The 16,125-nt window shown below is 43.9% G+C and overlaps 1 protein-coding gene across 4 annotated transcripts in view; it reads right to left on the bottom strand.

Moving 5' to 3' along the window:
- LAMA5 (laminin subunit alpha 5) overlaps positions 1–16,125 on the bottom strand; it is a 230,839-nt gene that overhangs the window by 28,856 nt on the left and 185,858 nt on the right. For all 4 annotated transcript variants that reach the window (XM_081010969.1, XM_081010970.1, XM_081010967.1 and 1 more), the window contains 14 exons: positions 15,762–15,862; positions 15,425–15,605; positions 14,762–14,905; positions 12,507–12,658; positions 12,299–12,409; positions 11,400–11,511; positions 9,884–10,054; positions 8,392–8,588; positions 6,341–6,457; positions 5,457–5,611; positions 3,668–3,809; positions 2,211–2,313; positions 1,803–1,916; positions 921–1,100 (listed from right to left, as the gene is read on the bottom strand). In XM_081010969.1, the coding sequence (XP_080867095.1) occupies positions 921–1,100; positions 1,803–1,916; positions 2,211–2,313; positions 3,668–3,809; positions 5,457–5,611; positions 6,341–6,457; positions 8,392–8,588; positions 9,884–10,054; positions 11,400–11,511; positions 12,299–12,409; positions 12,507–12,658; positions 14,762–14,905; positions 15,425–15,605; positions 15,762–15,862 (1,980 nt within the window). The remainder of the gene's footprint in view (positions 1–920; positions 1,101–1,802; positions 1,917–2,210; positions 2,314–3,667; positions 3,810–5,456; positions 5,612–6,340; positions 6,458–8,391; positions 8,589–9,883; positions 10,055–11,399; positions 11,512–12,298; positions 12,410–12,506; positions 12,659–14,761; positions 14,906–15,424; positions 15,606–15,761; positions 15,863–16,125) is intronic.

The raw sequence follows: 16,125 nt of genomic DNA, 5'->3' as shown, positions 1-16,125 counted from the left end.
CATCTGAGAAGTAGGACCAACATAAGAACAGCCTGCTGGATCGGGACAGTGGCAGCCTCCTCACCTAAAAAAAGGGACTGTAGCTTGCAAGCTTGCTGAGCTACCACTCTCAGCTTAATAGGCCAGAACCTGATCTGTACATGCTTGTCTTATGCTTATAATTCCGGAGCCGAAGTAGAAAGTTATATCTTTGGAATTTTGACTGTCCAAACTGTCTTAAGTTCAGTGATAGCTGCTCTCCTGGCACAATGATCTTAAAAGCAACCATGTCAGACTGTAAAAAGCAGACACAACCTCGCACAACACTGCAACCCCTTTTGCAAGCTCTCTTACTGCCATTTTTATTCCGGTCCTCTCTTAAACAAGATCCCCTTTGAACTGTCAAGTCATTGCCACAGAGGCAACTGCAGAAAAATTACTGATTTAATTCCTGGCTACAGACTCATATTAATTATATGTTCTGACAATCTGATTTCCTGTCCCAGTAGTCACCAACATATAATAAAGCAGGGCATAAGAGAAGCTGAAATTATTTACTGACTGGGAGAAAGAATATAGCAGGTGGTTAATTACCTAAATGGCCGATGTCGAAAGGCCAGAAGGCAAAAAAGAGAACAATTTATTATATTTTTTTCACTTTAGCACTCTGCCAGAAAAGGAATTAATGGCATAAGACACACACAATTACAAATCAAGTACAAATAGTGGAACGGACAATGTAAAAAAGTGTACAGTATGTAAGAAATGAAAGGAGTCTATTTGGCCTGTCACAATGGACATTGAACAGAAAAGCAAATAACAAGTTAGAAATTTGTTCAGTTTGCTTTTCAATGGAGCCAAAGCATTTTGATCGTCTTCAAACCAGTCTCCACCTCACCCCCAAAAAAGTACAGATATATTTAAACGTGACTGTGATGTACCTGTGTTCCTGGCATCACGAACAGCTTGATTTAAATCGTTGCTTTTAAGGTCCCCATATTGTTCCTTCCATTCATCAAGATTCTTCTTCATATCGCTCAGTCTACCTTCCATCCTAGCCACCGTTTCACTAGCCTCTGCAGCAGCGTCTTTCGCACTCTGGATGGCTTCTGAGGTGCCATCTTGCAAAGGAAAGAAGGTAAGTTGTAACCAAAGACAAGAGAAGGGAAGTTTTTAATGCTGAAGTTCTTAATGTTTAATGTATGTGTTCTACAGTGGTACCTCGGGTTAAGTACTTAATTCGTTCCAGAGGTCCGTACTTAACCTGAAACTGTTCTTAACCTGAAGCATCACTTTAGCTAATGGGGCCTCCTGCTGCTGCCGCGCTGCCAGAGCACGATTTCTGTTCTCATCCTGAAGCAAAGTTCTTAACCTGAAGCACTATTTCTGGGTTAGTGGAGTCTGTAACCTGAAGCGTATGTAACCCGAGGTACCACTGTATATGTAAATAAATGAGTTGGCAAGCGTTGCCTGGAAGAAGCCCACAGACTATTTCTGTGCCACATTAATGATAATAATAAATTCTGTTTCATTAAACCATTTGGTTGGGGTGGGGAATCATCAGACAGACGCTGGGATTTGGTTAATTTTGTATTTTCAGTGTTGTATCGTAAGGATATAAAGCAAAGGGCCTTGAATCAAGCACTGCTTGGCTTTGGGTGGTGGAACCTGGAACATGCATGCTCTAAAGTGACATGGATTTGCTAATATGTGCAGAACAATTAGTGCTAACAGCAGAAGAGGCCGCAGTGGGTTAGAGCGCCCAGAATGTTAAGAGGAGACTTCACAGGGGCGTTTATGAAGGGACTGAAACATGAACAAACCTTGGACCATGTCCAGAGTGCTCTTCACCAACTGCAGCTGTTTCAGAAGTTGCTCCTTCTTTGTTTGCATGCCAGCCAATCTGTCCTTGGCTGCCTGTAGTGCTCCCTTGATGTCTTGGATGAAATAAACAAAGTCGCAGGGTTACAGATCTACAAATCAGGGTTGCTGAAACGAGGTGTCTCTACTCACGTTGTGCTGTGGAAAAGGCCTGGTACAAATGAATCTTTGGGTCATGGACTTTTAAGTATAGGAACGTAGGAAGCTGCCTTTTGCCTCTTCAGACCATCAGTCCATTTAGCTCAGTTCTGGCAACACTGATTGGCAACAGCAGTCCAAGGTTTCAGACAAGAGGACAATAACTTCAGTTTGTTATTGGTCAGTAAAGGGTCTGCTGATTTTTCTCTTACCTCCACTGAGCCGCCTCTGCTCCCTCTTCACAGCTTCTCCTAAGGCAGTACTGTTTTTCTTCATCTCTTTTGACACGGCCCCAAGATCATCTAAGATGACACTCTGCAAGCACAGAAGACAACTGTTCACACCTTGCCTGCCAAGTAACCCACAGAACATCTGGAACCCTCAGCTCACCTCTGGCAGCTCTAACTTCCATTGGACTTCCCCTCATGGACCCTCCCTGGTCCATGTCCCACTATACCACGAGTCCCTAAGAGGTAAAGGTAAAGGACCCCTGGACGGTTAAGTCCAGTCAAAGGCAACTCTGGGGTTGAGGCGCTCATCTCACTTTCAGGCCGAGGGAGATGGCGTTTGTCCACAGACAGCTTTCCAGGTCATGTGGCCAGCATGACTAAGCCGCTTCTGGCACAACGGAACACCATGATGGAAACCAGAGCGCATGGAAAGGTCATTTATGTTAAGTTGTGGGTGAACATATCAGATGACTCAGCGATTCTTCAAACAGCTCTTGTTTATTCACAGACCCAGAACAGAACTGAACTGAAGGGTTCAGCCAGCCTGCTTATATAGAGCTCCACTACAACGCAACTGTAACACTTTCTGTAACTATCCAATCACTGAACGTCACTTTCAATCCCTTATTTGCATATGTGGACCTGAGTGAAAACTATCTACAGTATCCCCCTGTTGGCCCAGGGTGAGAACTTCAGTACATAACAGTTTACCTTCCTGCCACAGCGGTACTTATTTATCTACTTGCACTGGTGTGCTTTCGAACTGCTAGGTTGGCAGGAGCTGGGACAGAGCAACGGGAGCTCACCCTGTCGTGGGGATTCGAACCGCTGACCTTCTGATCAGCAAGCGCAAGAGGCTCAGTGGTTTAGACCACAGTGCCACCTACGTCCCACACAAGTCTCTAACCTCTACACATGTTTGCAAAAAGGACAGAATCCCTGTCACTGAGTGGCTGGTAGTTCTGCTAACTAAACTGAATGGAGCATTTCAAGCCCAGTCCATTGTATTTATTGGTTAATGCAGCTGCATGATTTCCTTGCATAATCTGGCTTTCCAGGCTAGGGCCAAGTGTATCCGCAAAGCTCAGAAGAGTACATAAACAGGCAGGAGCATGCCGGCTGCCAACAGCCCTCCCCTGGCAAGAGATGTCAGTTTGCCAGGTTCTTTTTCCCTTTGCCTGCCAACAAGCTCTGCAAACACAGCCGTCTGACTGCAAGGCATCTGGGGAAAGGGAGCAAATCACATGAAAAGGAGCCAGTCCTCCTCGCCAGTCGCAGCTGCTGCACGAGAGAGCCTGGCACAGTCTTGGTTAAGCAGGTAAGCACAGAGCAGATGAGTGAGTGCCCTGTGTTCTCTGACACCAGTGTCCTTGCAAGTGCGCCAGCTGCAGCCAAGATTTCTTATGTCTGCTGGGGGGTGGGGAATAAGAGACTCATACCATCAAAGCTTCGCCGGCAGCTTTATAAGCTTCGTTGGCCGCTCTCTCCGCATTCCCCACTGCCTCGATGATGCTGGCGTAGGCGTTGGAGGCATTGACTGCCCGCTGGATGAATCCGTCCTGGTTCGTGCCATGGATGATGCTGTTTTCGGAGGACAAATATGTAAATGGGAGGATGTCTGCCATTAGCCCCACAGCTGAAGTCCACCTGCCGCATCAAGGCTGAGCGGTTCAAAGGCACTGTGGCCTGGAGTCCTTTCTACAGCCCTGGCCAGAGAACAGGTTAGCATCTTCAAATGTGGCAGGATGGAACTTACTGAAGGCCATTTCCATTCTCTTAGAACTGCTGAGCCTTTAGAGCAGGGCTGAGGAACCCCACGACCCTCCAAACATTGTTGGACTTCAACTCACACCAGCCTTAGCTAACACGGTCGGTGATCAGGGATGAAGGGAGCTGCCCTTCAGATGTGGCTGGACTACAACAGGTGTCCCAACCTTGCTTTTCAGAACTAAGAGGCTGGCTGCTAGATATGGGAGGCCCTGAAACTTCTCATTCTTCCTTTACATTCAGTATTATGAAAGAGAGGGAGAATGAAGGGCTACAGAAAACGAAGGACGCCGGTAGTTTTGATATCAACCACATTGGGAATTGCAAAATATAACCTGGAAATGCAGGATCAGGTAGCTGCTACAGAACATCTCTGGATAGCTCAGTTGGTTAGAGCACGGTGCTGATAACTGCAAAGTTGCGGGTTTGATTCCCATATGGGACAGTTGCATATTCCTGCATCGCGGGGGTTGGACTTGATGATCCTCAGAGTCCCTTCTAACTCTACAATTCTATGATCTCAGGACTCTGTTTATTTTTTAACAAATCCTCAACTGAAGTGCTGAGATTATTTCCTTTAAATACCCAGAAAGAAAATAACTCATTACATAGTGAAGAATGAAGAGATTTAAGGGCCTCCTATATAAACTACCAAGTTACGGGGCAGGTAGAGATGCGGCCACAATGGAACCAACCTTAAATTGTGCTCCTGCTTGTTCCTTGGGCAAGGAAGGCTTGCTGTCAGTGCTGATCAGCTGATTGGCACTGGCAGTAAGCCCTGGATGGATTGGCCGTGCTACGGGGAACTCCCAGCTGGGGACTCTGTAGTCCAGCCAATCCCTGCACAGAGCAAGCTTGCTGTATGTACCGATCAGCTAATCGGCACTTACAGCAAACGCTGCTGCGATTGGGTATTGCTGCTAATGCAAATCAAGAATGTTCCTTCTGCAGGCACCCACAGAGGAAGAAAATCAATAAGTGACTAACAGGTGGGCAGCCCCTGTCAAAATGGCCCGTTGGCCAGATCCTTTCCCTACTCCTGATGTAAAGGTAGAAAGAACACCTCTACTTTTGAAAAACGAACACATATAAAGCTCAACTGTTGCCACCCGGGTAATCAGGCATGGTATCACTTTTTCATATAATGCAAACAAATCTAGGTAATACCGTATTTTTCCATTTATAAGACAATGTTTTTTTTATTAGGCAGGTGAGTGATTTTTGGCAATCCCCCTCCAAGCTTAACAGCTCTGGGCAATCTCCCCCCATTTCCTTAATTTGAAGACCCTCCAAAATAGGGGTCATCTTATACACGGGGGCGTGTTAAACACAGAAAAATACGGTATACAGTATAAGCAAGTACTCTTAATCAATGTTATTAGAAGGAGACTCCCAGCACAGAAGTCCATTTGAGCTAGGAAATGAGAGCTCAAGGCCCAGCAACAAAGGAGGAGCCCTTACCTGGACAAGTTTCTTGCTAGCTCATCCAGAAGCTTTGCATGCTCTTCAGCTGCCTCAACGACTGGGATCTTGGTGCTAGCGAGAGAGTACTCCTTTGCCTTCTCTGACAAGGGGTATCTGGCACCATCTAGCTGGGCTGCTAACTTCTCAGATTCCTACAGGATAACAAGGGGCGTTGGCCAGCATTCATTAACCTTGCAAGTCCTGCTTCTCCAATTCCTTCTTTCTCTAGCAGGAGATGGATTTCAGTAGGACTGGAGACATTTTTTGTGCACTATCAAACATCTGAATGACCTCCTCCACTCTGCTTGTTTTCAGTAAAAAAAAACCCCACTGTGTGCAAATGGGTTTCACAGGGTGCATTGATGATATACCACTATTTTATCTTTCCAGGTGTTCTCCAGATGGTATCTAGAAACTGTTCAAAAACATTACACACGAAACAAACAAACAAACAAACTGGAATGCCTTGCTGGAGGCTAAGGTGTAAAAAACCCCAGCTTGCTGGAGCTATGTGGAAACTTAAGGATCCCTATAAAGGATATCCAAACATGAAGAATTTGACACACTGCTGAACTGTGCAGGCAAGAGTAACCTGTTCGTCACAACCCAAAGGGAAAAAGTAGGGAATTGGAGCTGGCTGGGATTGCCACAAGAGGCAATCATCATTTTAGGAACAAAGTTTGTCCTGTAGTTCTTAAGAGGGCAGACACCATGTTGGAATTAGAGGATGTCTGCTCTTATTCTTCTGTCTGCTGCAACACATTCATCCTGTCTGTCCTGTTTGCTTCCTCTTCTCAGCCTAGCAAGCAGCAGCATCTTGAATCTCCTGTCTACACACACCTTTCAGACTTGCTGGGAACCTTGAGTTTTGCACCACTCACCTCCTTGGCATTTTCTATTATCTGCAGGAAATCAGAGACCTGGGCAAGGGAATCTTCAGCCATGCGCAAGGTATCCCGGACAAGGCCAAACTGTTCTTGCAGTTCCTTGCTCTTTTGCTGTAATATATAGATAGCCCCATAACATTGACTGCTGCAGCTTAACTTTAAAATCCAGAATCCTTTTAACTCTTTCCTAAGGTTCTCATCACATGGCATAGAGTGGTTCTATAATGGCACACACTTCCCAGATTATCATGTGTGCTTTAGCTAGATTCCTGCATTGCAGGGCGTTGGACCGGATGGCCCTTGGGGTCCAATTCCAGCTCTGCAATTCCATGATTCTCACCCCCTTGTTTCAGGATGCAGAACCAGCCTAGCCCCAGAACACCTTTCATCTCAAGTCCCTACACTGAATTGATGCATAATGCAGTCTCCTTGGAAATGTCATGAGCCAAGAGTTTCCACCACCAAACTGGCACATCTATTTGTCCGTAATTAACAGAGGTCACATAAAACTTCCATGAGCATGTGACCGACAGACACAGTTAATTTCCTCTAATGTGCCACCTGTGCCATTTCAGGCCTGTGGCAGTCCTTAGAATGTTGTAAGAAAATGACGCCAGGTAATTCGAAACTCAATTTGCACCTGACCTACAGTTTCTTCACTCGAATCACATTTTTAAAACAGATTTTCTCTCCTACGAGGGGGGAAATTGCATTTGCACGTCCTGACAAGTCTCCCTCTTACTCGCTGAATTACCTGTGAGATGGCCAAGTTGCCTCAGAGTGCTAACCTCAAAACATTAAAAACTAGCACCATGGAGTCATGACTTTTAAAAGACACGGCAGGCAGAAATCCAACTTGCATTTGGAAAGCCAACTGAGGGGCCTCAGGAAGCAAAGTTACACTTTGCTGGTGCAGACAGAGATCCATTGAGCTGCTAAGCAGGGTGGATTTGATTTAAATCAAATCAATTTAAATCACAATTTAAATCACTAGTCAGTAAGCCTTGATTTAAATCTTTTCTTTCTTTCTTTTTACAGAAAGACTCATTCTTGCTGGTATAATCTTAATATTTACAACCAGATGAAGGTTTCATTTTTGGATTAATAAATTTTCAGAGTCACTTTTACAGTTATACAAAAAATTACTGATTTGATTATACTATTAGAAATACATAGACAGATAATTATGAGATTATTGTGAGGCTTAATAAGTTAACTGTTTATATTTGGACAACCTTTCTGCGGTACCTTATCGGAAGGAGAAAAATAATAATTTCCTGAATAACAATTTAAACAATTTATTTAACTAAAACAATAACATTATAGCATATGTATCCATGTTTGTGAACTGATGTTGTTAAACGGGTTTTTTTAAATAAAAACTTAAACTGAGTTTTAGCACACATGAAAAACTTAAATCCTCATTTCCTGATGAATAGCCTTTGGACTATAATGTAACTTAAACAGAAAACTATATTTAGAAATATTTTTCCTCCAAAAGCACTTTATTTAAAAAATCTGATTTAAATTTTAAAAAATCCAATTTAAATTTAAAAAATCTGATTTAAATTTTAAAAAAATCTGATTTATTTATTTTATTTTATTTTATTTTAAATCATTGATTTTTATCCACCCTGCTGCTAAGCCATGGTGTGATTCAAAGAAAGGCACTATGACTGACTGAGAGGGGAGGAAACAAAAAGCTACTGCCAACATTTGCCCTCTGCTCTTTGAAAACTATGTGTTTTCCCCATTTGCTGAAAGAATTCCCAAATCTGCTAGCCCTCTTTTGCAGCCTGAAAATAGAACCTGTGGATGCAGTAAAGCATTTTTGGTCCAGTACTGAAAGGTGCGTTTGGTTGTCACTGGCTGAGTATGGGGAAAGGACAGGGTCTCCCCTGCAGTGGTTTCCCATTGAGTGGCTTATCAATGCATCTCTTTCTGCCACCAATGCTAGAATACAGAACCCCCTTGTATGTGGCAGTCCCTCTGAAATTCCCTCTGGCAGAGCGGCTCCCTCAGCACTTCCAGCTCCCTCCTCGTACCTGGGTCTCCTCCAGGTGATTACGATTTAGGCTGTTGAGGTCCTCCGTCTGACGGGTTTTATTCACAGCTTCGTTCAGAGCATCTCGCAGGTCCATCAGTTCTGAACTGTACTGATCCAACTGGCCGTTGATTTGGTTCAGCAGTTCTTGGTTGGACTCCAACTTGTTGAAGAGCTCAGTTTTCACACGGTCCAGCACTGGCAGAACAAGAGCTCAAAAAAGTTAAAACTGTTCAGTGTCTACTAGTTTTGCACAGGCCACAGGGAAGGCACCGTGGGTGCTGTTTAAAGTACTGAGCTGTTAAAACGAAAAGAAATTGTGAAGAGCTCCAAAAGGACTGCTCCAAACTGAGTGGGTGCAGGGATTGGCGTGCAAAGCGACAGACAATTTGGGTCTATGAACCTTAACAGGTCATCTCATCACCTAGAATTAGATCCACTTTCAGGTGCCATCCTATTAGGAGGCCTGTGTCGGAATCTCCGCTGCGACTGAGCTGATAAAGCTCGTCTTCCGGAATTGCCCTCCGACGTGATTAATGACCTGATCCTTTGATGAGGCTCCAGGCACATTCCCATTCAGCAGAGAATCAAAGAAGCAGGTGGAAGTGATGAGATTTATGGCTACATCACTATGCTTTATTCTCTAGCTACGCAGACAGAAAAGAAAAATACATCCTCTCTCTGTGAGAGCAGAGAGCAACTGGAAAACAAAGGAACAGGAAACCAGTAACGTCCTGTCTTCCACGAGACTTCCAACAGCCTGAAATGTGTGGAATGCAAAACAGAGTCTTGTGACTCCAAAACACTGCACAGTGGCAAACAGAAACTAACAGCCTGTTCCAAGCGATGCCAGAATCGGGTCTTTAGTGTGGCAGCACCTGCTGTTTGGAACTCGCACTGCATGTCAGATTGCCTATCAATTCTCTATTGTCTTTTCAGCACCTGCTAAAGACAACAAGGCGTCTAAATGGAAACCTTTATCCCAGCTGGGACCTGTAGTACAGGCTTCCTCAACCTTGGCCCTCCAGATGTTTTTGGCCTACAACTCCCATGATCCCTAGCTAGCAGGACCAGTGGTCAGGGATGATGGGAACTGTAGTCTCAAAACATTTGGAAGGCAGAGGTTGAGGAAGCCTGCTGTAGTAGATTTAAGCTGATTTTAGGTATGTTCTGTGAAAAAGCAACATATATTAAAAACACCATATGAGTGTTTAAGTTTTTATGTATGCAGTTGCTTTAACTGTTTTTAATATATGTTGCTTTTTCACACATGCTCTTATTACATTGCAAATCACTCTGCGATGCCTCATGAGGTGATTCATACTGAATAACAACACAACAACAACAACAACAATAGTAACAACCAGGACCTTGGCACTCCCAAAGTCTACACACACAGAGAGAGAGAGAGAGAAGAGAGAGAGAGAGAGAGAGAGAGAGAGAGAGAGAGAGAGAGAGAGAGACTCCTTGTTTGCCATTAATACTATACTCACATTTATGGGCTTCGTCGTGTTCCTCATTGGCTGTTGCTCTTTGGAAACTAAAATCCGTGGCCTTCATATGCCTCAGCATTGCATCGACCTCAGCCAACTTCTGCCGGAACTCCTCTGTGGTGGTGGTGCTGGCATTTGTGGCAGCGAAGATTTGCATCTGGCATACAATTTCTAGACAAAAAGCCACACTGTTTCGTTTCGTATTTTTAATGAAGCCAATGAGTAAACCTGGTCCTTTTATACACAACCAATGAAAAGCACTTTCATATTATTCTGACCCATTTGTTTCAGGATGCTTTATATGGGTTTATCTTCCCTACCACTGGCTCGCTTTCCTCTGGGTCACTTCCCCTATTCCTGTTCCTTGAGATTTGTTTCGACTATTGATAACGTTATGTTTTAAATTGTTGCAACCTGACATGAGGACTGCTGTTTAAGGGTGGGTAATCATAGAATCAAAGAACTGCAGAGTTGGAAGAGACCACAAGGGTCATCTAGTCCAACCCCCTCAATTCAGGAATCTTTTCCCCAACATGGAGCTTGAACCCATGACCTTGAGATTAAGAGTCTCATGCTCTACCACTTGAGCTACCCCAGCTGATTAAATAATAATAATTTAAATATAATTCTAGCAATAAGGAAAGTGGCTCTGACATGGCTAGGTGCCATTTAAAGCAGGGGGAACTTGGAATCCTTCAGATTAGCCATATTGATTTGTATGCTGTTGGTGGATTTTTGTCATTATCTTGTTGTGCTGTGTATGTGATAAAGGGGAGCCATACGGGGGTGAAGGCATCTTCCTCTATTTGTCTCCGTGTCAGTTTCAGTTTATTGGTTAATTTTTCTAGCAGGGCTGTTTCCCATACTATTTGGTACCATTGGTCCATGCTTACTCCTGACACGTCTCTCCAATGTCTGGTTATGATGTTTCTGGCTGCTGAAAGTAGGTGGGTTATAAGTTCTTTGTGGTGTAGATGGGTATTATTGTCTTGGAAGATGTTTAGTAGGGCCAATTCTGGGGTGATTTCTAATGCTTGCTTAGTTATTTTACATATTTCTCGTATGGCTGTTGTCCAGAATAGTTGGATTTTTGGGACACTCCCACCACATGTGGAGGTATGTGCCTGTGGAGATGCACCCTCTCCAGCATTTTGGTGAGGTTCCTGGGCATATTAGTGCTAGTTTTCTTGGTGTTAGATACCACCTGTAGGTGAGTTTCAGAGTGAATTCTTTTCTTTTTGTTGATATGGATTTAAAGGGGGGTTTAGACCACATTCTGCGTGAAATCCTTCAGATGTTGCTTATCTACATTTCCCATCATCTCTGACCACTGGCTATGCTGGCGGTGGATGATAGGAGTTGCAGTTCGGCAATGCAGAATGCCACCATTTCCCAACCACTGATTTAAAGGATACTCAAATATCAAACAGTATCGAAAGACAGACAGACACACAACACAAGTGATGTCTTTCCAAATCAGGAATGCAAAAACCTAAAAGTTACAGCCATGCCTCACCATCAAGTTTGTACCGAATGTTAGTGATATCTAGAACAAGACTCTCTGCATGCTGGTAGTTCTCTTCTGTACCATCTGTAACTTGGTTTGCTTTTCTGTGGGTCATTGTTGCCTAAAAGCAGAAACAAAAACAAAAGGCTGGTTTAGAGGAGGTCCAGAAAGACTCAAGGAAGTGGGCAATGTCAACAACACGGGGTGGGGGGCAGGATTGCAGCTTTTGGGGTCTTTGGCCAAAAAGCAAACAGCCTTTATTTACTTGATAGGCTTCTCTTCTTCTAAGTGCTGTATTATTATTTATTTATTGTTGGTTTTTTTAAAGTATTTACAGGCCGCCCTTCTCATAAAACATCAAATTGGTGTTCAGCAAGATAAAAACTTCTTTTTTTATACAGAAACCATTCAAAGCAATAGAGAGAAATAATTAAAACAACTGGCTACTCAAGAAAATTTCAAATAACTGCATTGGTCTATGGGCAAAAAAAGTTGTCAAGGGATGCCCAGTCACTGTCAACATCGCCCCTACTGTGGCTTGTCCATCTGATACAGACACCCACGCCAACTGTACAAACTGTGGTGTTTTCTGAGTGCGAGCGATGTGATCCTCCTCAAATCCCTGGAAGTATTACTAAAATAATGCTGCACTTCTGGTGCTGTGAAATGAGAAAATAAGAACAAGGCATGCAGAAAAGCAGCACAGAAACCTACTGGGATAACAAAGGGTGATGGCACATAAAGAAAGGAGGAATTCTAGTGAGGACACAGCCAAGGTCCTCTGGACAGGAACCATTTCATTTCACTTGCGTTCCACAGAACAGAAGGCAGACTTCTGGTATAATATATAACTTTTGTAGTACTAGACATGGGAAGATAAAGGGGGGGAAAACACAAAAACTTCACACCTTGTGCTGAAGTGCATTCAGATCCTGAACAAAGTCTGTGTTCTCTTCTTCCAGCTCACTGGTCTGCTGCCTGGCCCTGTTTAGGGATCTCTGATAGTCACGGAGATGGTTCTGTAAGGAGGAAAAGAAAAAGAGGACTGAAACTGGAATCCAAAAGTCCTACAGAAAAACTAGGTAAGAGTAATAAGTAGTATAACACTCCACATACAGTGATGGCTTGCATAGAACCATTGATGCTATGCAGACGGGCCCATGCAATGGAGGTGGAGTTGAGGCTCGTCAGCTGATTCCTGAGCGCAGGAAAAGCATTTCCGATCTCCTCAAGGTCTTCCAACAAAAGCAGCACGCAGCTGTCACAAGCTGTTGATGGGAGAGGGAAGTTAAATGCACAGCTCTTAGATAATGCCTGTAACGAAACTGTAAGACTAGTCTAGATGTGAGTGCCTGGCTAGGGTAGACCTATGTTTCAGCAGTCCCAGATAGAATCAGAATCACAGAATTGTAGAGTTGGAAGGGACCACAAGAGCCATCTAGTCCAATGCCCTGAGATGCAGGATTCCTGCCCACAGCTGTCCTTGGGTGGGCTCGAACTACCAACCTTCTGATTAACCGTCAGACACAATGATCCACTGTGCCACAGGGGGGCAGCCAAGAAAAAAGGCCATATTTTTAGATCATCCAGACTTACAGTCTACATACATATATCTGCCCAATCATTTTTACAACCCACTCGTAAAACTTTAGATTTTCATAAAGAAGTTGGTCCCAAAAGTCAGAAAAGTATCTACTTTGGTCAACCGATATAAAATAGTTAGAAGATGCAGTTCCCAGCAACATTGTGGTGGGCTCCCCCCCCCCCCCCCGCATGTGGTTTTAGTTCAAGACACGGCCCAACATCATGATGTGATTTTGAGCTGATATATAGCTGCCGATAACCACAGTGCCAAGTTTGCACTGTATTGGATGTTAATAAATTTGTATAAATTTATCTGCTTGCCAAATCAAAGCCACATGTGAATGATATGATAGGGCCTTTACTATGGGCCAAAGAAAGATGAATGAATCATTCTGCTTAGAATGCTAAACACACAAATTTGCAAAAACTGTTCTCCCTAACTTATCCTACACATCAGAATGAAACATAAAAACTAAGGAAACCCAGGAGAAAAAGAAGAAAACTTTGAGAAATACAGGTTTCAGCACCTTTTGACTAAGAGAGATGTCAGGGATGGCTGCAAAAAGTCTTCCCCTGCCATTGGCTTAGCCGCTGAGCTGTTACAGAAACTTTGCAAATATTCAATAAAAACACAATCCCGTCAGTACACCAGTCTAGGGACCAGGTGAAGCTGTCGGTGGGGAACAGAACGGCAATACTATCACAATAATTGTGTGTTTATATATGAGAGAGGTACATTAATAGGGTGCAAGAGAGTGAATGGGACTCTGATTGAGAGAGAGAATGAATGGGAAATGGACACACAGGGTATTATAAAAACAAAAAGCAGATCTACAGGCGTTTGTGAGTTGCCACTTGCTTTTATGTAATCTAGCAAGTGATTAAATCTGTGCACTTTATTTATGAAGGAACAATTAAAACAACTGTAAGGCTACTGCTAGGTGATTTATTGGTAGTAAAAAGAAACCTATTGAGGGTTGACTGCAGGCTAGAAGAATGTGAATACCATGAATCACTAGAATAACGTGGAGAAAACTGCCAAACACCCGGGTTCAAACTAATTTGATTTGGCTAATGCCCCCGGCAGCCTATTTTGAAAAACTAAAACAGCCACATGCAGCATACAAGTTATATCCCTTGCACGAGTGCCCTATAGCTTTGCACTTAGCCAACTACTGTGCATCTTGACATTTCTGTTGTCTGGCAGTCGTATGCTTTGGTCTGAATCATATGAGCTCATACGGAGTGTCTTTGCTTTAAGACAGACCGGTTGGAATCTATGCCTTTGGGGTCCTAAGTTATGCCAGCTTTTGCCCCCCACTCCCCCCCAGCCCCAACCCCCCAGACAACCACCACCACCACAAGCAAAAGATCCATGTAGCATTCCCCAATAACCTCCCAATTTCTTGCAAGGAAAAGTTTTGAAATTTCGTAGCATCAGTGCCATCCAGTACAGAGACACTTGCAAAAAGAAGCAGGCTTGCTGAACTGATAACGCCAAAGAACGTGGACAGGGAACTGAAGAAGAAGAAGAGTTTGGATTTGATATCCCGCCTTTCACTCCCTTTCAGGAGTCTCAAAGCGGCTAACATTCTCCTTTCCCTTCCTCCCCCACAACAAACACTCTGTGAGGTGAGTGGGGCTGAGACACTTCAAAGAAGTGTGACTAGCCCAAGGTCACCCAGCAGCTGCATGTGGAGGAGCGGAGACGCGAACCCGGTTCCCCAGATTACAAGACTACCGCTCTTAACCACTACACCACACTGAGCAAAGCAAACAAGACTAGCCTTCGCATCTCATGCTGTCTGGGCCATCCACCACAGGGATCTCGTGCTTCTTAATACAGGTGCTGCACTGCTTCCCCGTCAGGCCGTTGGAGCAGGTGCATTCTCCAGTCCGGGGGTTACAGGAGCCTCCTTTGCACTGACATTCTGCAAAGAGAACAGGAGAAGCCAGAGCAACCTTAAACAAGATGCACTCATGAAGTCACATCCTTCTTTCCCATATTATGCAGAGTGGGGTGACGACCACATCCACTCAACGCCATTGGATGAGGATCAAACCCTTCACATAAACATGAATTGAAAAGGCACAGAAGAAGAGGAGTTTGGATTTGATATCCCGCTTTATCACTACCCTAAGGAGTCTCAAAGTGGCTTACATTCTCCTTTCCCTTCCTCCCCCACAATAAACACTCCGTGAGGTGAGTGGGGCTGAGAGACTTCAGAGAAGTGTGACTGGCCCAAGGTCACCCAGCAGCTGCATGTGGAGGAGCGGGGAAACGAACCCGGTTCACCAGATTACGAGTCCACCGTTCTTAATTCAGACACATGGTTTATATAGTTATGTATGTGTTTGCCTTGTACATTTATGGACATTTATTTTATATTTGAGACTTTGGAATTCTTATAACGTTAGTGGATGCTTAACAGTGACTGAAACAGACTCACTTGAGCAGCCGTTTGTGTTGAGCCCCCAGTAGCCAGGAGAGCACTGCTGGCAACGGGAACCACTAACACCTGGATTGCAATTACACTGGCCATTGTGGGCATGGCAATCCGCGCTCACGGCTCCAATATCACAGTTGCAGCTCTGGCAGCCTGAGCATGTTTCGAAGCCATAGTGCCCTTCCTAAAGGGGGGGAAAGACGCAGAGTTAAGATTCCAGCTTATAAGAGGCAGGCAAAACCCTGTTCACTTCGCCAGGGCTTGCTCCACTTTTGACATGACACTTTCTGCCCAATAGGACATGAAACTGATCTTAGACTGAAAGCTCAATTCATTTTACCTGACAGCGGTCACAGTGCTGCCCGGTCACTCCAGGTTTACAGTGACACTTGCCAGTCCTAGAATCACATGATTCCGTCCCACAAGGCATACAGCTGCATTCTACAAGGGGAAGAAGAAGAAAATATTTTTTAAAGGATTTTTTTTTAAAAAAATAAAGTCCACTTGTATTGAAAATACAAAAAACAAAACAAAAAAAACAAACACAACCCCAAATATTTTTATAACAGGGGACACACAGCAGTAGAAATATTTAGAAATAAAATTATGAACTAGGCGTTTATTTTCATTCATAGTTTGCCTTAACTTGAAAGATTCAAGGCAAGCAAAAATGTATTTCAAAAAGGACAGTCACATAATTTAGG

This window comes from Podarcis pityusensis, assembly GCF_964106645.2.
Source record: "Podarcis pityusensis genome assembly, chromosome: 6".
Lineage (NCBI taxonomy): Eukaryota > Metazoa > Chordata > Lepidosauria > Squamata > Lacertidae > Podarcis > Podarcis pityusensis.
This window is presented reverse-complemented; position numbering and strand designations above follow the sequence as displayed.